At 41.4% G+C, this 25,716-nt stretch overlaps 2 protein-coding genes across 2 annotated transcripts; both read right to left on the bottom strand.

The window, feature by feature from the left end:
- Positions 1-987: 987 nt before the first annotated feature.
- Positions 988-14,242, bottom strand: LOC146197002 (BTB/POZ domain-containing adapter for CUL3-mediated RhoA degradation protein 3). Its single transcript, XM_084598723.1, has 5 exons — positions 13,849-14,242; positions 13,310-13,569; positions 12,985-13,037; positions 11,028-11,226; positions 988-4,831 (listed from the first exon to the last, which is right to left on the bottom strand). The coding sequence occupies exons 1-5, from the start codon at positions 14,012-14,014 to the stop codon at positions 4,571-4,573; spliced, it is 939 nt and encodes a 312-aa protein (XP_084454849.1). The 5' UTR covers positions 14,015-14,242; the 3' UTR covers positions 988-4,570.
- Positions 14,243-15,313: 1,071 nt separating this feature from the next.
- LOC146197001 (uncharacterized) lies at positions 15,314-25,215 on the bottom strand. Its single transcript, XM_084597106.1, has 3 exons — positions 25,184-25,215; positions 22,662-22,693; positions 15,314-16,835 (listed from the first exon to the last, which is right to left on the bottom strand). The coding sequence occupies exons 1-3, from the start codon at positions 25,213-25,215 to the stop codon at positions 16,066-16,068; spliced, it is 834 nt and encodes a 277-aa protein (XP_084453232.1). The 3' UTR covers positions 15,314-16,065.
- Between the last annotated feature and the right edge of the window lie 501 nt (positions 25,216-25,716).

Below are 25,716 nucleotides of genomic sequence, written 5' to 3'. Positions count from 1 at the left end.
CACACTTAACTAGCAAGTTATTTGTTTAACTAATTTTTCAAAATTAACTTTTAACTGCAACAGTTAGATGCGTGGTCGCAATCAAAGATTTGTAGTTGGCCTTTAGCAATAACAATACGAGTTTTAGAATTTAGAAGCGATTTTTTCTCGGCACTGCGGCTTAGCAAAATTCAGCGATCTCGCGACAAAAGCCGCATGCTTTTGACAAACACGCAGTCTAAGCGACAACCTGAACATTGTCAATCCAGGGTAGCAGTGTGAAGGGAACTTCTCCGCGTACACACTACACCACAAGCGAGAAAGACGCCATTTATTGATGGCGCTTGTCGTCGCCTAGAGCACGCGTTTTAGAGCACAGCTCTTTGGCGCCAGTTCCTGCGTTTGGCGTCGCCGCCGTGCCTCGCAACCAGCTCCGCTCCTATGGCATCTCCTATAGCCTGAGTTGCTTTGGGACGTTAAATCGGTTAAACCAAACCAAGCCATCACGCTGTGCACCCTTTATATAACTACATATCATGTACGAGAGTTTGATATCGCAGGTTCTAGTGGGCAATTTTATGCAGAGCATAGAAGCAGGTCACTTCTCTGCGACCTATCACATACTCTGCATTAGAATGTGAAGTTTTGAACTAACCCCTTAAGACAGCATCGGGAGGAGAAATGTCAGTGGCATGCATCCCATGGATCTAACATTCTCAAAGTAGTTTAATAATTATTAGTTATCACAACATCCAACTTTTTACAGTAATTTGTAGGCAAAAAAGTATATGGTAAAAAAAAAAAAAAGTTTCACAAGTTGCTTAAGGATGCTGGGGATGATTGGAAGGTGAGGATGCTTGCATTTGAATGTTTCTTTCCTGAATACCACAATTGAAAAAGGGCGAAGGGAGGACACACACTCCTAGTGCACATCTTACCACTGTGTCCTACATGAGTCAGTAGTGCGATGAAGTGCTCAAATATGTGTGTGACTGATGGCAGACAAGATAGACATCATAATGCTTTTATTTCACCGAGTTAAACTCGGCAAGCACGCATATGGAATATGCCACAATTGAAATGTACAAATACGTACAGCACGGACAGATCACTCGGTTTGATTCACGAGTAAAAGAGGAACGTGAAGTGAGCAAGTTTGCTAATGCATTAGGAAGGCCTTTAGAGCAGTTCCCAGGCCTCAACTTCCACCTGCTGTCACTTGGAGGTGAGATAAACACAAAAGGCAAACATAAATGTTGCTGCAATAAATGGCCTTACAGAGCATATAGCCATCAGTGTAAACAATCAGTGTAAACAATCATCAGTCCCAATGGAACAGCCATTCCAGGTATGATTGTAAAAATAATGTTATTCTTTAGCACACACAGTCAGATAGTTCTTGACCTTCGGTACCATAACAAAGAGACGATCATTAAAATGTACTTTAGGTACCATCAGTTCCGTCTCAGCCTCCATACTCAGGAGCCCAGCAAATGCAAAAAAAAAAAATTTAAAGCCAATGCCATAGCATCACTCTTTCCAACTGTGTAGGTTAATTTCAGCAGACTCCCTAGAACTCTGTTATAACAAACATTTCAATACACACACTTCTCACAAAGAAAAAAAAAAAAAACATTTCTCTAAATACTGAGTGTGTATCGTTGCATCACAACAATTGGTACAGACAATTTACAACATCCACATATGGCAACCACCTAACTACTTTTTGGCAGGAAACATTCCTGCTTAACTGCCGGTAACGACATACAATAGTAGCTCTGCAAGTCATTACAGGCTCAACAGCATTTCAGATAGTGGACAAATAGTCTTACGTTGATAGGACTAGATGCTCCTTACAACTATCAGCATAATGATTATGCTTAGACACAGACATCACTCAAACAGTGCACAATTTGGCTTGACACGACACACCAGGAGAATACTGTTCAAAACCTAAACGCTCTGTATGAACGCATGTGTACGTAACTCACCAGCATATAGCTGTCTTAAAGAAAAGCAGCCAAGCCGAGACCCCGAAATACAGGTAGGCTTTGCTTAGGGTAGCAATGTCTTTTTTTTTTTCTTTCTTTTTTCTTTTTTTTTTTTCAATTTGCCTTTGGCTAGGTCAAAGGGCTCTCAAACTTCCCTTCAGAATTTTTGGGGGGAGGGGGTCTGCAAGCACCTAAATCTTTGCGTGCCTACCAAAGTTAATTTGGTACGAAACACAGACTAACTGCCAACAGTGTGGAATGTGCCACCTTATAGTCTGTTGTTACTACTAAACTTAGCCACCTTTCCAAGGCGCTGTGCATCTGCAGGCTTTTTTTGCCTACCCGTTAGGCAGGTAGAAATGGAAGCCAACACACATACAGTTCCTCGGCACTTTTTCGAAGCCTCTGTGGTTCCTTAAGAACCGTAGTGCTAGATTAATGCACTTGAGGGTGAAAGCAGAACTAAGTAAGTAAAAGTCTTATTCTTAACAGAAAGCTAGTGCTTGAGACACCCTTGAGACAATCATGTAGGAGTAAAAATGCAACAAAACTATTCAAACAGCTCTCCCAACTGCAGCACAGCACAAGCTCTCTTCATCAAGAAAAACCATGTTTTCAAACACTTGAAGCAACAACTCCAAACTTGTCATCATTTTCAAACTCGAAGAAACATAAAAGACAAATGCTGTGAGACTAACAGCATTCTTCTATACATACTAAAAGCAACTATATGTTTGAACAAAGAAATACCAGTGCAAGAGGAAAAAAACACAAATGCAACTAACGCAATGGGTGCAATACAATTCAAACCACTATATTACACTTCCAGAAACTAAGTTGAGCATTACCTTTGCATCGACATGGCTTCGTTGAACATCCTCCCATAACAGGAATGCGATAAATGAGTTCTAGAGCACAGATCACACCATACAACCCCAACAATTACTTAAACTAAAAGTACCGAGAGGAAGCAATTTAGCACACTACAAAACTAGGCCATGACCACAGCTCGAACATTTTCCGCAGTTGCCATCACTGCATAGCACCAGAACTAAATGTGACAGTACTTTGTTAAAGAAAACTGTACTACACTCAATATTTTGCATGCAATAGCCATAAGGCACTCGCACACATAAGTTAACATTAGACTGAGGGTCCCACAGAGAACTTGCAAAATAGAGATCTTCATGCTTTTAAAACAAGTGAAGAGGCGAATTACTCAACATTGCTACTGATCATATGATGCCTCAGCAAGCGGTGTAGCGTAATGACACTGTTATAAGGCCCAATAAAACAGGAAAATAAAAAAGGCACTGTTTAGGCAACACAATGTAACCAAAACAGCAAAGTGCAATATATGTCCCATTAGAGCCTCAGGAGGCAGTAACAGGTAGAATTTCAGCTAAGCCAGCAATGCGTGCGAAACCCACACAAGATCCATAAATGCGTGTTAGCGTATGTAGTTACATAATTCATTCTTCCTGACAAAAGAAGGATTAAAGGAGCCAACATCAAGGAATAACTTCAGTCCACTCTTATAATAGTATAGAAAATGATAATTGATGCAACAGCTATATCAGTCAACCCATAATCCATTCTCACAAAAGCAGCTCTGCAGCTACACTTCCAGCAAATGTGCCCTCGTTCACCGGCATACAGAAGCGGTTGGGCATTGACATCGTCCATGGCAACTTAGAGACGGCACAGTTAACTGGTACTACTGGTACTGTCAAAGCTGTTTGTTTTACGAGTCACTTTCCACTAGATGAGCACAGCTCCACAACCTCTAAGAACGAGCATCGACTCGAATTGCGTTTCAACCTGTCTGGCCTCACTCGCGCAGTATTGTTTGTGTAGCTGTCACAAATATATTGCTAGGTCATTTAAACATGTGACATCAAAAACAGCTCATCTGTAAATACTCCAAAAGGCGGAAGTCTTGTTACAGCCACAAATCGCTATTTGTTTTTGTGTGCTCTGAAGCCGCTAACAGAACACTGCATCTCCAAATTGTGACAGTGAGAGGAAACAAAAAACATTTTCTCCGAAAACTGGCAGGTGAACGCCACAGTGCGTTATCAGAACCTGCCTTTGGTCGTAGCTGATAAACAGTATGTAGCAAGCGTTATGAAAATGTCACAGGCCAAGTTGTCTGGTATGCTCGATAAATCTTTCAACTCTTCCAAAGACTTCCAATACTGGTGAGAACAAAAACTGTCCCCAGCGGAAAAGGTTCCCCATTAACATACAATCACGTGGCGTAGAAACCGCGTGGCTCACCTATTTTAAAAGCTCACAACAGGGCCGTGTGCGCCACTTCTCAGATCAAGTGATAACTGTCTGGCGGAAATGTACCAGCAAGGAAAGATCTTCTCACACAAAGATGCCTACATCCCACTCTTGCCACCTTGTGAGAATATGTGGCTGCCGCCCATGGACAAGTGCTGCAGTGCGCGTCACATTCCATATCAGGCGAGATCCATGTAAGGACAGCAGAAAGACGCCAAGCTTGGCTTGCAGCGACCAAATGATAGCTGCCTGTACCTTGCCCCCACCGGTGAGATTCCGCGAAGAAGCAAGGCAGCGACATACAGGCTGCCTCAGCTACTCTGCTTCGTGCTCCGTATGCGGCCCAAGTGACATGACTCTCGCGAGTCGCGCGCACTTGCGCAGCCACTACACGCGCCCACCGGGGCACGTCGTTCGTCTTCGTCATCGCTCGTGTAACAGGTAGTGGCACCGCGGGCAACAGCACCCCGCGTACTGGTTGCTTGCATCAATTCTGGGTCCGGGCCATTGCGATTTTCATAGAGCAGGATGTTCAGTGTTTCCTCGTATATGCGAGCTTCAGGGAACTCAACCTAGCGGTAAAAAAATGGCACTGAATATGACTTCATTCTAGAGTAGAGACTAAAGAAAACTATGCATCATTTACAATAAAGCAGAAATGCAGAGTACTGAGTTTACTTACCTGAGGTATTCATTACCAGACACCCATTTAATTATGGCCAACAACAGATGTGAAATTTCACAACACTCAAAATAAAGATAGGCTACAGATTAATATGTTAGTTCACCGATTCATATTGATTGAAAGGAGACTGGAACACATTTTGAAGGGATGCTGGTTACGCATTAGTCAAACTCTTGTAGCGCGGATCCAGATTAAGAACTAACCACACAAACCGGTACACAAAAACAGAAGTTATTCTACAAAAAGCTTCAAACTATAAGCAAACATAGCATTGCCCTCAATTTCATTTTCAAAAGCTTGATTCACCCAGTGATAAGACAGATTATGAATGCAACTGAAACAGGCTGCCATCATAAGCAGTAGTAATTTGAAAGCTATAACTACTGTTTACCAATTCATTTTAGTGGAAACTGACAGCATCATTTCCATTATTTTGGCAACTACATAGGATGCCCTAAAACTCTTTCCCATCAGAACAACAGTGCTCTGGTTATTTTCCCAACTTGCAACTAATGATTACTGTGTGTGATGTGGGTTGTCTAATAGTGGGCAAAAGTCAAGGGTTGTGGTTGGATCTGACTGCTATCTAAATGGTATTCATTGATTTTTCATGAAACACAAACTTGATAAACCTGCAATACACAAGTGGCCTTCATTCAGAGGTGCATTAAGCAAGACACCGCAAAGTTGTTGTGTTTTACGACGCATAAGCAACTAAGGCTATCATGCGCGAAGCACGAGGTGTATTTATTATGCTTTTGGTGAAAGATTAAGACATTGTTAAATTATCACAGCTTGCTTAGAAGCACTGATTCTTATAAAAAGCTGAAAACAGAGGACATACTGACAAGTGCATTCCCCCCAGGAGCAGAAGCAATGTAGGATGGAATGTTCGACGTAAAACTGTAAAGTATTTTTTCCTTAGTTGTGAGCTCATGTCCAGTCTTCACAAAATGGCTTAACTACACTTTTGAGAACAAAGTTGCGTGTCAGATGTGAGTGTCCGATGCAAATGCAAGATAAACTACTTCAATGAAGCATTTTTGACGACTGCATGATATCCGTTTTTCAATGACTGGTTTAACAAGGTGGAGTTTGTTGTTTATATTTCATTGTCCCGAACACTTTGCGATCTTGCTCTCAGTTTTCTTTGTACAAATTTTATTATATCTTCATGCGGCATTTTTGCTCTATTTTAGCACTGTGGGCAGCTGCAGCGCATACATCAGCTGTCTCGTTACCGCTGATTCCAACATAGCTAGGTACCCAACACAATTTAATTTCGCGACCTTGTGTTTCACCTGTTTTCATGCAATGAATTATGTTTCCTACTAAGGGATGTGTTGCATATTTAGAGTGTAGTGCTGTGATTACGCTGAGGAAATCAGAGTAGATTACTCCTTTCAAAGTTGCTATTTAGTATATTTCTACAGGTAAGCAGATGGCATAGCATTTGGTAGTAAAAAGATTGATGCAGGCTGAGGCAACCTGTTCTTTTGCATTTCTCTTCTACTAACACTAATACCTACATATGAAACTATTTTGGAACTTCTGTATAAAATGCTTCGTGATCTTTGTAGTTTTTTTTCTTGGTACGTGTTCGTGTGATATTTGTCTTCTTTGAAACTGTGTCAGTGTGAGGTTGTATAGAGGGAGTAAGCTGTATCAAGGTGGTAGTGGATCAGATCTCAAGGCGATATTAGGCAAGGCATCTGTTATATATGTTAGGTGTCTAATTCATGACATTTATCTTCGAAGCGGAGGAGGAGTAGTCCCGATTGATACTGGCTTGTTGGTAAACAGTATTAGAGATGGGGACTTTGTGACTAGTGGGTAATAGATATGTTTAGGGAGAGAATGGATTGTCACAATTTATGCGCATGTGAGCATAGTTCTCCTATCTGCAAGGGGTGGTTCACTTGCTCCTACATAGAGACTGTTTATAGATGATGTTCTGTATGCACCCATTGAAAGACGAAGGTTTAACTTGTGTACTGGGTCTAGTCGTTTTAAATACATTTAAACTTGCATTTAGAGACCATGTAGTTTTCTTTCAGAGCATTTATATGAGGCAGGAAAAAGAGCTTTTTATCCAATGTTAAGCCTAGAAATTTGTGCTCGTCTTTTACTGGTAATTGCGTTTAATTCAGGTATAACGTAGGATCTGCCTATAAGCCTCATTTGAATGATTAAAAAAAACAGGCACTGTTTTTTGAGGAGAGATCCAGAAACCATTTCTGTCTGCCCATGTTTACAGTTTCGGTATTGTTAACTGTACTTGTCTTTCACAGGTTGATAAGTTTGAAGACATACAAGCTATCTGAAGATCGTCAACGTAGACTGAATACATAACGGACTGTGGGATAATTTTTGTAATACAATTGATTTTTACGAAAAAGAGTGCCGTGCTTAATATACATCCTCAATGTAAATCATTTTACTGAATAAAGCTATCTGAATGAGTTGAGCCCAGATGCACATGGTATGAACGGTTAGAGAGGAAGTCTTCTGTGCAGTTTTACACCACGAAGTCTACTAATCTTTAATGTAATATGCATATATGACAAGGGAACAAAAGAATTAAAAAGAGTACTGCAGAATCTACATTGGAGTAATGCGAAAGCACGGATGCTGCTGTTGGTTGCTTCTAATAGATTAATTCACGTCTTGTTTGCCCATTTTAGTCCTTGGTACTTTCAAATTGCGCGCCAATTCCTTTCTATGACCTTTTTCGGCCCTACTTCCGTTTGCATGACGTCACATCTTCTACCTCACATTAATTCACTTCTTGTTTACCCCTTTTAGTCTTTGGTACTTCCAAATTCTTTTCTATGCCCTTTTTTCGGCTCTACTTCAGGTTGCGTGACATCCTTGACATCATATCCACTATGGCACCCGTTTCTCTCTTTCCCGTTTCACTCTCACCTTCCTCCCTTCCCTTACTCAGGTGTCCACAGTAAATAACTGGCTCAGGTGTCCACAGAACAAGTGTGACAGATACTGCGCCTTTCCTTTCCTGTGAACCAGTTATTCTAATTAATTCCTAATTAACTTATTGGCCTAATTATTTTTTCTGCAGCAACATTACATCAGCCTCTGTTGATTGACACCACTCAATAACCTCTACCACTGCTCAATTACCCGCAACTGCTGTGGACACGATTTTGCGGACATGGTTTGCGGACACGGTCTGCGGACAGAAATCTGTGAACATAGCGAAGTAGTGCTTTGGTGTTAATAAGTGTTACGTTGCTACACAGGAAGTGATATGTGTTCCTGAATGAAGCCAAGAGAATCTAAGAAACACTCACTTTAGATGTTCCCAAATCATTAAAAATTTATTTAGTACAGTATATAGTACAATCAAGCAAATAGCCTTTATTTTTTGCCTAAACTTTTCAAGCAGTTTTCCCGAGTGACTCTGCCAGCACATTTAGAGTTTCGCTGTAAAATATATCTTAAAAGTGCCATTGATAAGGCGTTTTCAAGAAAATGTATATAAGAGGCACTCTGAATCAACTGCAAGTTTTTTGCTGGCAACAATAGAGAAAGAGAGAGAGCATGAGACCAGGATGCTATAATGCTAAAGTTGAACACTCAGAAGATCATAAGAGAACAGTTTTTGCCAGACAACCAACCTATAATTATAAAAGCGTTATTTGCCTGGGCTAGAAAGACCTATGAAAAAATGCAGTGCGCTCCACTGCAGAATCTGCAGTGGAGAAATGTGAAAGCCTGAGCCCTGATGCTGCATACAGTACATCGCGCGCCGCTTGTCGAACACAACAAGCTTTCGTTGAACGCATCAAAGTCACACGGTGTTCTGTAATTGGTTTACAGGAAAGGAAAGGTGCAGTATCTGTCACTTATGGAGCCTTAGGGACAAACCTCACCAATGCGAGATTTTTACCCCGAGTCTAGAAAGGCTCTTCAATAATTGCTTCACGGGAAGGGAAAGGTGCAATATTTGTCACGCTTGTTTCCGTGGACACCTGAAGTCTTTTAAATACCATTGAGTCCACACCCTGGATTTTAGAGTAGGTAACGGGACTAGTAAACATTTCGCTTTAAGCACCACTGAATATACACAACCGAAGGGAAAATTTTAAGCGAACAAATCCTGTGCATGAGCATTGCTGTGACTGCGGGTTTTACTAAGGCATGCGTGTATAGTGATATGGCAGACTGGCATCCAAGAAGAGCAGGAAGAGGGTGACAGAATAAAAATTCGATTTGAATTTCATTTCATTGTTAAACTTAGTAAGCTGCCCCAACATGGCCTGGCTTCGAGACACCAGAATTACACAGACAGCAAGTCTACAGCAGAATGAAAAAAACTGCATTACAGAGAATTTGCACTCACTGCAAGCCTTTCAGCAACCGGTTACACAAGCCATGGTTAATTACTCTTTGAAGAGAGTGTGCGGAAAAGAGAGACTTTCCTTTCTACTTGTGCATACAGTTTAATCCACTTATAATGATGCTAGGTATGTTGATATAATGCTTATAATGATCAAATTCTTGGGATTTATCCGTTTCCCCGCATTGCCTCTATTTAAAATTATACCATATATAACGACCAATTATCGATGGAATATCGGATACAATGACATCTTCCTGTCCTGGCCAACCAGAAGATGTTTACCACGATTATCTAAGTTTTTTCATAATGGTAAAATACTGAGAATGACGCGAAAACGGCATAGCTGCCGCAAGTGGACCAGCTCGACTAAATCCACAGGGGAGAGGGGGGTGTCATTGTGTTCAGTCTCACGGCCGCATCACCATTGCCCAACTGTAGAAGATAGTGAAACCAGGAGGACGGCGATAGCTTTCCAGATGAAGCAGCAGATTCATCGGGATTTCCGGCAGGATTTGAAAGTTTGCACTCAACAATTTCAACATCAATTCTGGAGATGTCCTGCAGTTCATCCACTCACTGATCAGCACACAAATGTACTGCCGCCAACTAGCATACGTGCTACTGGAAGCGATGCTTGCATTGATTGTTGAGCTTCAGCTGCCGCTGAAGCAAGCACAACTATACTTGGGCCAGCGCAAATATAGCTCGAGCCCGAGCTTTTGGGCTGGCCCAAGCCCATACAGTACTGGTTGGTTGGTTGGTTTGTGGGGTTTAACGTCCCAAAGCGACTCAGGCTATGAGAGACGCCGTAGTGGAGGACTCCGGAAATTTCGACCACCTGGGGTTCTTTAACGTGCACTGACATTGCACAGCACACGGGCGCCTTGCTTTTCGCCTCCATCGAAAAGCGGCCGCCGAGGCCGGGATTCGATCCCGCGTCCTTGGGAACAGTAGTCGAGCGCCGTAACCACTGCGCCACCCCGGCGGGCCCCATACAGTACTCTATACCAGACAAAATATATATACCCAGAAGTGAATATACTATGGTTCACAGCCTAGTGATACATACCTGTGCAGATTAGTGTATAGTATTTGTTCCGTGTTTTTATTGCAGTTTTGCCTAGATATAAGTGGTAAACTACATTTCTTCTATAGTACCTTTATCAGAATGCATCTTGTGAACTGGCCTTTTTTTTACAGTTTGTTTAGACAGTCGAGCATTTTATGCTTATAATATAAACCTTCCAAGTCAACAATCTACTGGGCTTGTAAGATAAAGTAAGAACTAATTAAATTAATTAAATTAAATAATTAAATCCACTGCCACCATAACACTGACTTCACAATAAAGCTGCTTTTTTCTATAGCTCTATTGCCTCCACAGAATAAACAGCAAAATAAAATGACTGGGCACAACTGCGATCATGCTTTCCTACAAATTAGCATCAAATGCTCTAACAGCAGTGGAGCATAAACTAGGTTCACATTTTAAAAATTGTGAACCTGCAAAAAGAGCAAATAAAAGCAATTAAATATCAAAACTGCTAGAAAGAAAGGAAACTGAAAAAGCAGTCTCCAAGTTAGCGAAGCTAAAAATGTAAGCATGAAACCTTCACAAACAAACAAGCTCAACTCTTTCCTGCTATGCCATGCTCCTATTCCCAGACAGTTGTGCAGGCTCTTGCTGCACACGTGTAAAAAAAGAGTACGAGCAACTTACTTTAGTGTGCTTTTTGTCCGTTGCGTAGACAATGGAGGTGCAGCAAACCTCAGCCACTTTCTTGCCATGGCCATAGAAGGTCCAGCAACAGATTTCATTGCTACCAATAACGTCCTTTATGAACAAGACACGGCTGCAGAACCGCAGCGACAGCCGGTCAAACATCTCTACATTTTTCAGAAGATTGTCATCCGATGTGCTGGAAAAACCAGAAGAAAACAGTTTTCTCAGCAATTATTTTTTTCTCAGTGAGGGCTTCAAGTCATTTGTAATTAAAACAAGACTCGCAAAGAAGTTGTATATTGTGCTATACTTTACTGCAACACTAAGTAACTAAGTATGACCTGAATGTTATTTGTTGCCCTTTCCAGGCATAGAAGCTACAGGTAACTTTGGTGTTAGTAGCTTCAGGCTATCCTTTTGCCTAGTCGTGGGGTAAATCTTCTCTTCACTGCACAAAAACATTGCAAGGAAAATTGCCGACAAAGTCAGGGGCCATGAAAACAAATTTGCATAGCAAAACAAATTAAGATCTGCCCATTTAGCAACTCTTCGTTGCAGTAGCAACGCGATATGGACGTAGCACTTGTCCATGTAAAAATCTACAAGTTCATTCGATTCAGACACTTCGTATAAGCATTACACATGTGGGACAAGTACAGGAGACCATGAAGTTCCTAAGCACTGAGAACCCAAAAAGATTATTTTTTTAATACCAAGAAGAGGAACCGAAGGCACAAGTGCGCATATTAACAAAGCGTCAACAGTAAGTTGAGAGTCAGCACCTCAGTCACACAATTCTCACTTTCAATGCAACACGAACATAGCATTTTTGTTGTGCCACCACCAAACCACATGGTGCTGCTTTTCTCAACACTGCAAACTGTACTGCCTATTGTAGCATCTCACTTTAATCTTTTCAGTGGAAAAAAAAAAAAGAAAAAATCACCAGAGCAGTTTCTTTGCTGTGCTTGGTTTTGATCCTGTAGCAAGTGACTATGTGCACACTTTTGTCAAAAATGTAAATCTCATGTAAATCTCAATAAGCCCAGAACCACAATGTGCAGAGCAAGAGTGCATGGTATCTACGGTCAAACGTCTTTAAGTATCAAAATTAATTAAGATCAAAAGAGTTCCTGTATGGGGGGAATATAAAGCACAAATGCAGCGGGCAAATAATGTTTGTCATGTTTGTCATATAAAATATGCAGTAAATAACTGGCACATGATCCCATGGGAATGCTCTAATCACTCAGCATTTCCACAAAAGGCATCAGCATATTGGAACAAACAATATTTCTGGTGATGAAGCAACCACCACCTATGGGAAATATTCATAACAATAGTGCCCATAACGGCGCAAAAGAGAAGAAGAGCGCTGTTGTATCCCCTCCTCTTCTCGTTTGTGCTCTCAAGTGGGCTATTATTATGGATGTCCGAAACTAACTCGTCCAACATATTGCATTGGGGAACTATTCACTCCACAGATAGTTCTTACAAATACAATGTCATGATCTAACTGGAAATAAAATGAATTAAACGTAATAACTAAACAATAAACTATTCGGTGTTCAAGAGCAGCACACCTTACTTACGGTTCCAAACACACCAGTCACCTAAACAAAACAAAAAATGGAGAATACTGTTTATGGCTACGCTTGGGATATCCTAGGTGAGAGCAATCAATGGTACTCTACAGTTTTCCAAGACTATACAAACAGACTATCCTATAGAGTGGCCTCAACTAAGATAAAAGACATGCTTTAGCTCTGAATTGCGAACAATCGTTACACATGTAAGACACAAATCATCCAAAAATGAACACATGCTACAGCACCCTGCTAGGTAGATGCATTGTTTACTCGGACTGCTCACCAATCTTGAGCAACACAGGAAATAGCATGAGTAATACATCTTATCCAGGCAAACAGGTGTAAAAAAAAGAAAGAAAGCATACCTGGTGTATGAATACTTGTTGTTATGTCTATTGATAAGCAGCTTGACCAGGGGCTGAAACAGCATAAAGATAAGATGTTCAGAAGCATGTACTTTCACCGGCTGCAACAGGTTTCAAACCTGCAACACAGAAGTGCACAAATATGCGCACACTGCTGTCAGTAAAGTAAGCAGGTTCATAAATATTCATGTTGGGATGAAAAATAATGAGTCATGTACTGCACTGAGATATGCTGTCAAAAGCACGTCTTCTGAAACTTGTTTTCCGACGTTTGCGATTTACACTATAATCGTTCGGAAATCGAGGCTGAACTTGTAAAGCTCACCTTCGTTGACGTGCTTATTAGCAAGTTCCCTTCTTTCTCGTTAGTTATAAGCGGAACTCTGCAAGTTGGCTCCTGCCAGCTTTCCTTTTTCTGCAGGGTAGCTTCGCAACTCTCGACGAGTGCCTGAATGAGGTAGTATTTGGCTTCGGCCAGCAGCTCGGCGATCTCCCTCGACGACTCCGGCAGAGGCACTGAGCCATCCCTCAGAAAGTTCAGGATAGTGCCGAAGTGTTTTCCACATCGGTCTATAAGGATCCAGCCTACGGAATAGCGAAAGAGAGTTAAGGAGTGCAGAGCAGACTTCTATTAAGAACGACACAGCCGTCACCCATAGGTAAGTGGGCGTCCGATTCACAAATAATCGGCCACCGTAGGATAGCAAGCAACCCCACCCAGTGCAACCAGAGTTCACAAACACTACCCGAGCGAAGCTCGGAAAGTGGACCGGAGCATGCACTACTCGTCGGCGCGATGACTCGCGATGGGAGTGGCATAATATGCAGCGACACGGTCGAGAGATCAACACGACGACTACTCACCTTCAGAGTCTGTAAGAACCTCCATTCGTCCGCTGAACATCGCTCTGAGCATGCTGTCGTGCTTGGTGAGGGTCCCAATAGTAGTGTAATGGAGGGACCCGCCTACGTTGAGCTTCACATACTGGCTCGGGCTCCCATTGATGACAGTCCGGTGATCGCCAGACATGGTCTTGAGCTCCTCGGCGGTCGACTCTGCCGACGGCAGCGTCGAAGAGCACACGTCGTCTATGGTTGCTTCGTACTAGCCGTTGGTCAAATGCGTCAGTACGCCAGCCCAAGATGGGAACCGCGAGGAAATAGCACTCACGATCGCACTCAAAGCACTCCCCAAAGCTCCGATTTCTGACAACGCGCGCTACATTCAGCCACAATCGCTCGTGCAGAGCTCACGTGACCCAGAAGTTGAGTGACCCGCATCCGCTACATAAAATAGTGCGGTGCAACCAGAAACCGAAACTGAAACACGCGGTGCGCTGTGTGCACTTAGCTTCTTGCAAATATTACAGAATTATAAATAATTTTAGGCCAGACCCTCTGAACCTGCCCTCACCCCATTACGTGAATGTGCAGCGGACAACCATTTGGTGCCCTTCCTGTTGCATGGTTCGGAACATGCCAAGGAGAAAAGCGCTCCCAAATAACCTCGTACTTTGCTCTGATCGATGCGCTGATGAAGGTCTCAGCGCTGTTGTATCACCAAAACGAATTGAGTTACATTTGCCAACTTCTCCCTAGTAAATCAGGATATACATTACGCACATACGCGAGTCTGGAAAAATTGCTTCATTTATATATATTTAACCTAGGACAAGGGCGGCACGACCGAATCTTACCTCACCATTTGTATACTTGTTTACAAAAAATAGAAGATGGCAAAGCTAATTTGCTCTGCTCCCGAAACCTCCTATGCAGACCCAAAATGTATATGTTACGTACGTTCTTGTCTTCGTCAAATGTTAATTATATGTCTTTCGAACATTTTTTTTTTTTTTTTTACCTGAACTCCACAATAGAGCACAACATATACAACTCATGCACTCACCTTTAAGAAAATATACCACGGAGTTCGGCTCATATGTGGGGAACATGATCGGTGATAGCAGTTAATTAGTCTGCAATTAGTTAATAGTAGTTAGTTTGCCGACACAGCTGTCTTTGACATCACAAAAAAAAAAATTAATTTGCATCATCCTTCTATATCACGGAATCAGAGAGCAAATTATGTTTACCAACATAACATTAAACACTAAACACAATTATTCTTCCTTGATAACAATAGAATTTTGAGTGTTCATTCAGCATGCATTGAGATAGCAAATCAGGACAAAGAATGTGCTGAAAACTGGTGTTGCCATATACAGTAAACTTAATAATTCAGATTTGAAGAGTACTGAAAATATGTGTACCCATGACGACACATGTATGAAAGAGCAACACATCAGCCACACTAAGATACAATCAAGGAAACAGGCTTTTATTTACTTCAAGTTCATGCTTTTACATAATGTTGGTATGACAGACATGCAAGCAAACAAAATGATGCTGAAGTAAACCGCCAGAAATATAATGTGCACAAAAGATTGACAAGTAACTTGAAAAGGGTGATTATGAAAATGACATACTGGTACAGGTTTGGTTTAGTTTATAGAGTTTAATGTCTCAAAGCAAGTCGGGCCATGACACACTCCGTAATGGAGGGCTCCGAAAATTTTGAACACCTACACCTGGGGTTCTTTGATGTGCATCGACATCGCACAGCACACAGGCGTCTTGCTTTTCACCTCTGCCGAAAAGTGGCCCCTGCATCCTTGGGTACAGCAGTCGAGCACCCTAACTGCTGTGGTACAGTACATACTAAATACTAGATAAGTTTTGTCTAAGTTGTGACAAGAGGTCATGCCCTGGAACATACATTAGCTAAAACATTACAGGCACAGCTGTGGAAAACTATAATTCACACTACAATTTCTCTGCAAGCTATGCATAATGGCACAAATATGGGTCGACAAATCTCGCTTTATCAACAAAATGTCACAATATCTTAGTACTCTGAACATTGTTTTGGAACACGTCTTTTGTTGCACTCAAAATGGCATATTTAAGATTTACAATTTTGTACATTCCAAGTATTTTTGACATCTGTGTTACTGAAGCCGTTAAACAAAGCTACGAATATAACTGAAGTACTTATGACCCTTAGATGAAATTGGATGTTTGTTACTTTGTCTGGTTGGCCCCAAGAATCTGCATGAAGAGATTTCTCTGACAGGAAATTTGATGTTCTATTTCCTTAACCTCCGCTTTTAAAGTGGCGTTTGTTTCTGCAAGTGCTGCGAGCTCTTTATTCAATTTTCTGCGCTCCTGACTTTCCTTCTGCCGATACCGTCTTGCTGCATTAAGATTGCTTTCAGTACGCCTTTCTTTTCTGCAACTGGGCAACTTCCCATCTCTTTGGCTACGCTTGGCTCTCGAAGGATGGTCCTGGCTTTCCGAAGCTGAGTCAAGTCCAGACTCTGGTTCCAGCACGTTGGCTTTTGAAGCGAAACTACCATCGGTCGATTCACTGTTGTACCCATCCACTCCATATTCCGAGGCTCCACACAACGACGCATTGGTAGAGGCTGCCTTTGAAGTTGAAGGTTGCGGGGATGTAGCTCGGCAGCTTGCCAGTGAATAGGAATTGAGCAAAACCAGGTGACCAGCGTCCTCGTCCGATAAGCCTGAGGGCTTTCTGTGCACAGTCAACACACCCACAGGGTCGGAGGATTCAACAGACTTGTAAGCAGAAGACGTACGGTTTTGGTCAGTAACCGACGGCGACATTGGCTGAGATTCTCCCAAGTCTAGCAATACCCCATCTTCAGTACCTGATGGCAACGCAGGCTCCGATTTGATGTCAATACCTTCCACTGCCACGACATATGACCCTTCAGTGCCGACTATCTTAACCACCCGAGCTGGCAACAACTCCTGGTGACGGTTGCATACTGCAAAGAAACAATTGAAAGCAGTTATTCAACACTGTTTGATATTACTTCTTTGCATAATCTCTTTCTCTTTCAGTAAAACACAAATGACTGAGCAAAGCAAATGATGCATCAACTTCTGTGGCACGGATAAAATGCTCACTCCACTGGGCATTCGTGCCCTCAGGGATCAGCGATATAGACGAATCCTTCATATTCAGCTACAATTGAAAACTACATAAAATGAAATGCAAAGAAAATACGGTTTCTGTCAAGATCTGGATTGTGTTTGTAACAACCATTTTAATAGCTATACGCATCGGTGTGCCACATGTCGACAAAGCGCTGAAGCTACACATGAAAAGAAAAGCCTGCGAGTGATTCCGCTTCAATCGCCGCTTCTATGTTAAAAGATCGATCATTGGCATTACTGCACAGAACAGAAACTCCTGCACATTTTTTAGAACAGTACTTTAGCATACGTCACTGGGTCTGCTAATAATTTCTTTAATACATGGCAGCAGAGATGTGGCACATAAGATGTTAATGCAAGAAGATATCATTGCACAGGATTTTTACCCATGTGGAGGGTAGTGTGCTAATACCCCATATCATTTGGAAGGAAATAAAAGCTAGAATGTGCACTAGACCAATACAGCAGGAAGGCACTTCTGACTTCATGCCATAATTTCTATGGCTTCACAAGTAAACATTGTAAAATGCACAAAAACAGAGCAGGGATGAAGCACATCAATAAAGCCAATGCCGAAGTCACAATGCCTACATGTTTAAAAAAGGAGAGGGGACCCAATGATAGAGAAATGAGAGGGAACAATAATGAACAATTTACAAGAGAATGCTGCGCGCCGCACGATACTGCTCAAGCCATTAGACCACATCGGAACAAGGAGGGAAACAAACTAGATACACTGAAAAGGGAGATAACAGATTAATGAATCCGGGTAAGATACAAAACAACAAAGCCATTATCACAAATGCAAACCACATATCAAAACAGAAGCTGCAAGATTCATCCAGGATTTTTTTAGCCAGCTCCTCTTGACCAATTATAAACGTGTACCTTTGAGCTGTTTAGACTTCTCTATGAAGCATTGCAAACTCTGTTCATGTACCCTATTTACTCAATGAATGCAGCCCCCTTTTGGCTCTCAAAAACTACCTTTTTGTTCCTTGTGTAACAGATGCACTGCTTTCTTTTGACATGCAGTCTGCTATAACCAGAGAGAATGCTAACAGATACCCCCTTTTTTTTAAACCCACATCAACTACGCCCCCCTCAAAGATGAAAACACAAATACTTCATCCTACAAGACAAGCCACCAATAAGAATGTAATAAAATAAAAACCGACATAATCAGCTGGCCACAAAAGGTTTATCTGTTCGTATTGCAATATTAAGGACGGCAGAAACTTATGGTTGGGCTTCCTGCTGAATACTGCAAGACGAGCTAGAGTTAGCTCTAGTTGCATTCTCACTGAATAGGATCATACCTCCTATGGGAAAAAGGTGCATTCATAATGCAAGCAAATATAATATTTCAGCCACAAGTTTGGCAGATTTTCCTGCTATGATCACAGAAAAGAACTTCCACTTGTCACATTGCACAAATACAAAGCTTGTCAGATTATCTATCATATTGTCTCATAACTTGAACCTGAGCAATGTAGCATCTGCTTTGTTTTATGCAAATTTTTTCCAACCAGCTCAAATATTCATAAATGCTGCGTTTCATTTAACTAATAATTAGTAAGCAAGAGATGGATTTATGAACAAATATGCAAAACGTTCCGGTGAGGAAGTTGGCTCCAAAAGAAATTAAACTACTACGATTTCAAAAACAAAGCTTTCTCCTGCATATTAATTCCAAGCAAAAAACCAGGCAGAACTATAGAAATACACAAGGCTGCATCAGCTAGCACCACTAGCAGAAAATGTGCAAGGTCCATACAGAAGCAATTAACAAATTAGCAATGTCACAAAGAAGCACCCAGGCTTCTAAAATTTATGAAGGGGCACAAGCACCATACAGAAAAGAAAGGCACAACATGCGCAAGCAGTCGGTCGATAGTGCTGACGAGGAAAGAAATTGAATATCCGGAAAATCATGACAACAAGATGTCACAGCACGAAGTTTTCTTGGCTTTCTCATTTTTCTTCTCGGTTCTTTTATGCGTGTCTTCTGTTCCTTGTCCTATTTGTGACAAGCTGTTTTCGTAGAGGCCTTTCTGATGCTCTGGAAAGATTTTTTAAAAATCTCCCGATGCCCTTCTCCTCTGTTTCCTTCCTCCGTCTGTGTTTTCAATAACTTACACTGACTTCTTCTTTGCCACCTGAAAAGCAGAAATCAGTGAGAATAACCTGCGCATGCTTGCGACTAACTTGATTCCTTGGCATCATGCTAATAAGCTGCCCGATTCTACGTGCAACAAAAACGCAAGGTAACATTATGAACAGTGGTAACTCAAGTACACTACAAAGCCAAGAACAGCCTTTATATCTCTCCCTGATCAGAATGACAGCCCAAAATTTGTCCGTAAAGGTCTGTGTCTAAAAAAAAACTCTGGTGAGGAGAAAATAGCAGAAATGTATCAAAATGTGTGAAACTAAGAGGAACAAGTTATAGTAGCTGGCAGAAGCAGAATTCTGGTTTAGACCATTCGTTGCTAATAATATCGCTCTGCATGACAAATACAATTCCCAAATTTCTATTAATTAATGCTGAAAAAATAAGTTAAGCTAATGCATTTCATCTAATTCTGCCATATTTGACTGATATTGTTTTGTGGTAGAAATATATTTCTTTACAAGGTAGGCAAAAGTGCGACCTTTGACAAGTATGAAGTTTACACTGACTGTATCAAATTTGCTAACCTTCTTTGTCAGAACAATCCAATATTCAGCCACTGCTACAATCAGGACACCTAAAACTTGCTGCTCTTCAAACAAGCACTGCTATCATACTGCTATCAACTGCAGTTCTTTCAAAAGCGCAGCATTTTCACACAATAACCACATATAAAGCAACTTTTAGAAAGCGTAGATTATTCATTCTCGTAGACACTAGAGACGATTCCATGGAAGATGATTTCACCCAGCAAACAATCGCGAGCCTTAACCTTTTGTTCTTGCTCAAGATTACACAACCTGGAAAAAAATAACAAAGGTGGGAGATTTAGTGCAGTTAGGCCAAATGCAAATCTGGTGAGATAGCGCATCGGGTTTCGAGGTTCAACTTGCGAAATAGGTAATGACCGGGAACCTTGGTGATAAGCGCAGTTTAAAATTTTGGGCTCCTTGATGCACCTCAAGAGAGCAATGTGGTAGTGGTGTTTTCTGGGTTCACTGTGCACGAGTGGAAGTTAATGAAGATGACAACATGCAATGCACAGCATGACAGACTGACAAACACATGTGATGTTTGACTGCTACGATGGTCTAAAGAGGTGGCCAGCAAAGCTCATCTGCTCACACCGCCGGGGGATCAAAACATGCTCACGGTTAGTTTATTTTAACCTTAACTATTGCCTGCCAACAACCATCTGACTGAAACCAAGGGCCTGACAGGCAAACATTGGCAAAATGCAAAAGTGGGAGTCATCAACGATGCGATACATACTATAGGCTACGTCCGCAAATTATATGCCCGGTAAAATAAAGCTTGTTTTTAACTCGGCCGCCTTATGAAGCGCCTACCTACATGTTCTGATTGAGCACCTTTCCTGGAGGGCTAGAGAGCTCTAAAAACAAACACAAGAAAAAACATTGTGGAATGCGAAATGTACTGTAATTTTTGCGATGTCCTATTTTAATGCTCTGCTACATTTTCACTCAGCCCGATAACCATTATTGCGACTTCAGTTAAGAAGCAAATCGAAAGTGCAGTTCGTGGCTTGTTGCTTTGAAAGTTCATTGCTTTTCTTTTGTCTCTTTTTTACTCGCGAGAAATGTGTGTGAAAATTTGTACCATGCTCATGTTGTATCCTTGTGTATCTATACTTAAGTTCTAGCTCATTAGCATGAATATGCTAGCGATTTTTACGATCATATCAACATTTTTTTCTTTCGTTTTTTACGCAACAGAATTTATCAAATTTATATTATCCGTTTAAACTGCATTGTCCGCTGCATGCATGGTATGCACTGCTTCTGCTGGTCCACTCACAAGCACCAAGGTGCTTAGGTGCGGCAGAAAAAAATTGTGTAAATATTGTGGAGAATAAAGCTTCATTATTACTATTATTATTATTAATCGTTCAAAACCGGCACTCCAAGCGCAGACACCGCCTTATAGGCATAGACACAGACATTGTGTCAGCCAAAGATGTACCTACATCTGTGGACATATTTATGGCGCAAATAAAGTTTGCCAGGTGTGTGAAGAAGCAGCAGGTGTGTGAGGTACAAGCGAAACAGCAGAAGAAGCTAGCACCGCACGTGCAAAGAAGAAGCATGGCACTGGCTCCTCGTATTGCACCTGAAGTCAAATTCCTGGCTTCGATGACCTTGGCTCCAAGAGGCTATTAAAGAAAAAACAACACTGTTTTGATAATAACCTCGGAGGGCATCAGTGACCACGCGTGAAGTCGTTATTATGCGGCCAGCCTAGATTCGGATAACATAAAATGTATCCAAATTTGAAGTGGCCACCTATAAAGAAGTATAAAATTTTTTATGCAAAATTTTTCTTTGGAACAGTGCACAAAACAGCAGTGTCCATGAATCCCGACATGGAATTCACACATACCAACTAAATAATGAGATTTTTTTTTCCCCGTAGCTTCGATTTCAGCCTCTGAACGACATTTGTGATGTCATGGAGGTGCTGAGGCCAAGTGAGACATGCAAGAACCGCAATATAATCACTGGTTATTCATTTCTTTACAATTCTACGTTTTAGGCGAACTTGCATAAGAATTGGCGTGAATTAAAATGAACAAAAAAAAAAGCAGTGACCATACTGCAGTTTTTGTACACTTATGTTACTTCAGTGCATCAATGACGTCACAGCCATTGCCTGGCAGTTTTTCACACAATCCATATGAATATTCATGTTAAGTAATGTGCTGCACATCATTCCAGAAATATTTGCTGTCTCTACTCCTTTAAGCAGAAATGCAGCACAGTCTCTTATGCCAATAAAATCAGTCCAAGCATAGGCAAGTAAATAGAAAGAAAATTATGCCCTACGTGGTATTCTGTGCGGATGGTTGGTTGGTTGGTTTGCGGGGTTTAACGTCCCAAGGCAGCTCAGGCTATGAGAGACGCCGTAGTGGAGGACTCCGGAAATTTCGACCACCTGGGGTTCTTTAACGTGCACTGACATCGCACAGCACACGGGCGCCTTGCTTCTCGCCTCCATCGAAAAGCTGCCGCCGAGGCCGGGATTCGATCCCGCGTCCTTGGGAACAGTAGTCGAGCGCCGTAACCACTGCGCCACCCCGGCGGGGTTATTCTGTGCGGAAGTTGCACATGAATATATACGCTGTTTATATGCTAGGGGCTCAGAAGAATAAGGCGCCATACATTATGAATGATTTGTAAAAAGGAAAACTTCGAAATGCTGAAGACAATAAATGGACATGAAAAGTATCAGGCAATGACAAACTGTTCGGCACCAGATAATGCACTTTTCATATCTAGGCATATAAAGGCAATGTTCAGAGCAAGGATGGCACTGACAATCAACATTCCATTTCATGCTTCATGCTTTATACATCAAACATTTCATGACGACCTTTCAATTACCGCTTACGAATTATCAATACTTAGAAGACTTTTTTTTCTACGCCCAACAAATGCAAATGCTTGCCAGTTTTGATATCCACCTCTGTTTTCCTTCTCTGCTTGGCTCCTGTTCCTGCACAAAAGTACAAAACAGAAAGCAGGCAAATTTGACGAATAATAACAATTTCAAGCAGTTTACCAGGACTATTGTGCAAGTCTGGAATGAGCAGTTTAAAAGTTGAGCTTCTAACGAAACATTTTTGTGGACCTTTTCTTTTTTACTTTTTGTTTGTTACAGACAATTGAATTTCCTAATTCCTAGTACAGAGGCACTGGAGGGCAATTACACAACACTGAAAAACAAAATTCATATTTTATAATCAAGCTTATGGGTTTTAACATCCAGCATAGCAACTCATGTTATGGAGGGATGCTGTACTAGTTGGCTCCGGATAATTTTGGCCTCCTGAGTTTCTTAAATGTGTACAGAGATCGCACAGTACACAGGTGCCTTACATTCCGCCTCCATTAGCTGTGGCCAGGATCAAACCTGACCGCAGCTGCAGACATCAAAAGCTTCTTCCAAATCGACAGCAAGAGCTACATAGAACTTAGCACTGGAAATGTCAACGCAGCCTCTTTGAGCTCAACGAGAATATCCTGAATAGAACGCCAGATCTGTGTCCGTACAAGGTGCTTGGGAAAACACTGGACGTGAGAGGAATTTAAGAAGGTGCAGGCGAAGAATTTCTTCAGGGGATTTTATAGTCAGTGATATAAGCCTTAGGTTGTCAAGGGACAAATGTTTGCCGGATTTGGATATGAGAACCCCAGTGGCGTCTTTAGAAGAAGACTGAAGAAATACACAGGTAGCAAGAGAGCATAGATATTGCTCCTCAAGACTGCACTGAAGGGTTTACAGTACATAGTCCAGGAAGGGTTATTTTATGGAAATTGGTCTTGGAAAGGAGATTTTCGTATGAGTTTTTTCGATTCATGGTTGCTTCATGCCCTGCGACCAACAAGAACCCTTCAGTGTCAGGAGAAGACTCGGTGAAAGAAGCTTGTGGCATTGCAGCTAGAGGAGCTCGGCCAGTGGAGGCAGACCGAGGACATGGACTCCTTTGCAGATGCATGGTGTCTGGCAGAGCTGCATGAAATTGATGGTCAATTTTAAATGCATGTTAACAAAAGGTTCACAACTGCAGGTTTCGTTTGGGCTCTTAATTAAAATAAAAGTGAATTTAGACATGGTGAACTATGTAACAAATCAGAGAATAGTTCCTGCCTACTTTTTATGTTTAGCAGTGAAGGAATGAGTGATATACCATCGAATGGTCTTGAGAACATGAAAATCAGTGTAAAATTATTTGAGGAAAACTGTCGAGAAAATGTTTAAAAAAAAAGAAAGAAAAGAAACGTGAATATCACTGCCTGCTAACTGTCACTGCTTTACTCAGTAATAACAATGGACAGATGAGTGAATACAGCTGGCTGGCTAGTTGGTATATGCTTTTGAACTTTTTTATTTTTAGTTCACAGCATTAGGCCTCCTTGTATGGGGAGCTGGCCTCTCTAGTACACCTCAACCTACCAAGGATAAAATAAACAAAACACTCTTTTTTGCGCAAAAAAAAACAGAATGCTTAGGCACCAACTAGCCTGCAAAAGCGTACTCACAAAACAAAACACGCTAGGCCAAATGCAGCTTAGCTGTGCTAGTATGTTTGTCTATAGCTTAGTTGTGCTTATCTTTGCTTGGCTCAATTATCCTTGCTAGCTTGGCTTCTTTAATTTTATTTCACTAACCTGATTAATATCGTGTACCTTAATTCATGGCAGTTACGACCTTTAATTGTGACTGCTGGCAAATGTAGCCATACAATGCAGGTGCTGGTTAAAAATGTTTATTTTACATCGAACTTCAAAACAATTGAGTCATTGCTATTCGTATAGTTGCATGCCACATGCCATTCGCTCTTTGAACGTTGTGAACACTATCTTGTGGTTGGTGATGCAATTTAACAAGCACAACACGCTTTCAATTCCTGACTTCAAAGACTAAATCTAAGCTCGTTGTAAACTGGGTGGTTACTATGGTAACAAGATAACTAGGCATAGTGATTAATGTTGCTCCAACTCTTCTATAAAGTGCAGCCACAGCTCTCGCCAAGTGCAGTGCATTACACTGCATAGTGCAAATAATGAATTTTAATTTTTGGTATCAAGCCTGTTATACTGCTAGTGTATCACTGTTGCTGCTAGTGTATCCAGAGCTGTTGTTCGGTGGACATCCTAACACATGCAGCAATTTCTTTTCTTCAATTTCCAGCGGTTTGCACTTCAGAAAAAGATTACCAGAAGGTATGCAAGTCTTAGATTAGGACTCCCCCACTCATTGCCAGCTTTGCTATCTTTCTATGTGGGCACCAAGGTGTAGTTTGTGGAATTCTGCATGCCTTGCTAACCCCTTTCACAACTCTTCAAAAAGTTTAGGCTGTATATTCTAACTTATTCGTTTCTCTATTTTTACCATTACACTGTTGGACATCAGCACCTCACACCCATTATTTGCTTGCAATCACCTATGCAAATTCTCTTGAATACGAATATGCCACCACACCTATGTGCCACGTTTCCAGTGGCAAACAACATAACCGTTTTTTTTTTTTTTTTTTTTTGCTAGCAACCTATCTTGTGCTGGTCCACTAAAAGCAGCCCACATGTGTATGCACCTCGATTGCTTGCCCTAGTTGGCTATAGTTGGTACCTGCAAGGAAAACACAAGCACCACACAAAACAGGCACAGTAAATGACCACTGATCGCCAGATTCAAGGCATCCTTTGAAGCTTATTATTCTTTATTAGTTTTGAACGCGTTCACCAAACAGAAAAAAAAAAAAAAATACGGCGCGACGGACGAAGACAAAGCAGTCATACAAACGACAGGATTACCGCCTTTTGTGTGACTTCTTTGTATTCATCCGTCGCGCCGAATTATTTTTGATTCAGAATGTACCAACTAGCCCAAACAAGAGTTCTACTCACAAAACAGGCTCGAAGTTCAACGAATTATTAAAGCGATGAATTCGGATTGAACTCCAGCAGTCATGTTCTGTTTGAACGCACCAATATATGCTCCGTTTATTAAAACAA

Source organism: Amblyomma maculatum, chromosome 3, assembly GCF_055883805.1.
Source record: "Amblyomma maculatum isolate TAMU_Amacu chromosome 3, ASM5588380v1, whole genome shotgun sequence".
NCBI lineage: Eukaryota > Metazoa > Arthropoda > Arachnida > Ixodida > Ixodidae > Amblyomma > Amblyomma maculatum.
Note: the sequence above shows the minus strand (reverse complement) of the source record. Positions and strands in the feature narration are given on the sequence as shown.

What these genes read in the sequence shown, in the direction of transcription:
- LOC146197002 (XM_084598723.1), bottom strand. Translation starts at nt 14,014, where the DNA reads ATGTCTGGCGATCACCGGACTGTCATCAATGGGAGCCCGAGCCAGTAT. An exon ending in TAATAAGCACGTCAACGAAG is followed by an intron (nt 13,038 to 13,309) that starts GTGAGCTTTACA and finishes ATGCTGTTTCAG; the next exon opens with CCCCTGGTCAAGCTGCTTAT. An exon ending in CGGACAAAAAGCACACTAAA is followed by an intron (nt 4,832 to 11,027) that starts GTAAGTTGCTCG and finishes TTTTACCGCTAG; the next exon opens with GTTGAGTTCCCTGAAGCTCG.
- LOC146197001 (XM_084597106.1), bottom strand. Translation starts at nt 25,215, where the DNA reads ATGTTGTTTGCCACTGGAAACGTGGCACATAG. An exon ending in ACTGGAAACGTGGCACATAG is followed by an intron (nt 22,694 to 25,183) that starts GTGTGGTGGCAT and finishes ACTTTTGTGCAG; the next exon opens with GAACAGGAGCCAAGCAGAGA. An exon ending in AGCAGAGAAGGAAAACAGAG is followed by an intron (nt 16,836 to 22,661) that starts GTGGATATCAAA and finishes GTTTCTTTGCAG; the next exon opens with TATGCAACCGTCACCAGGAG.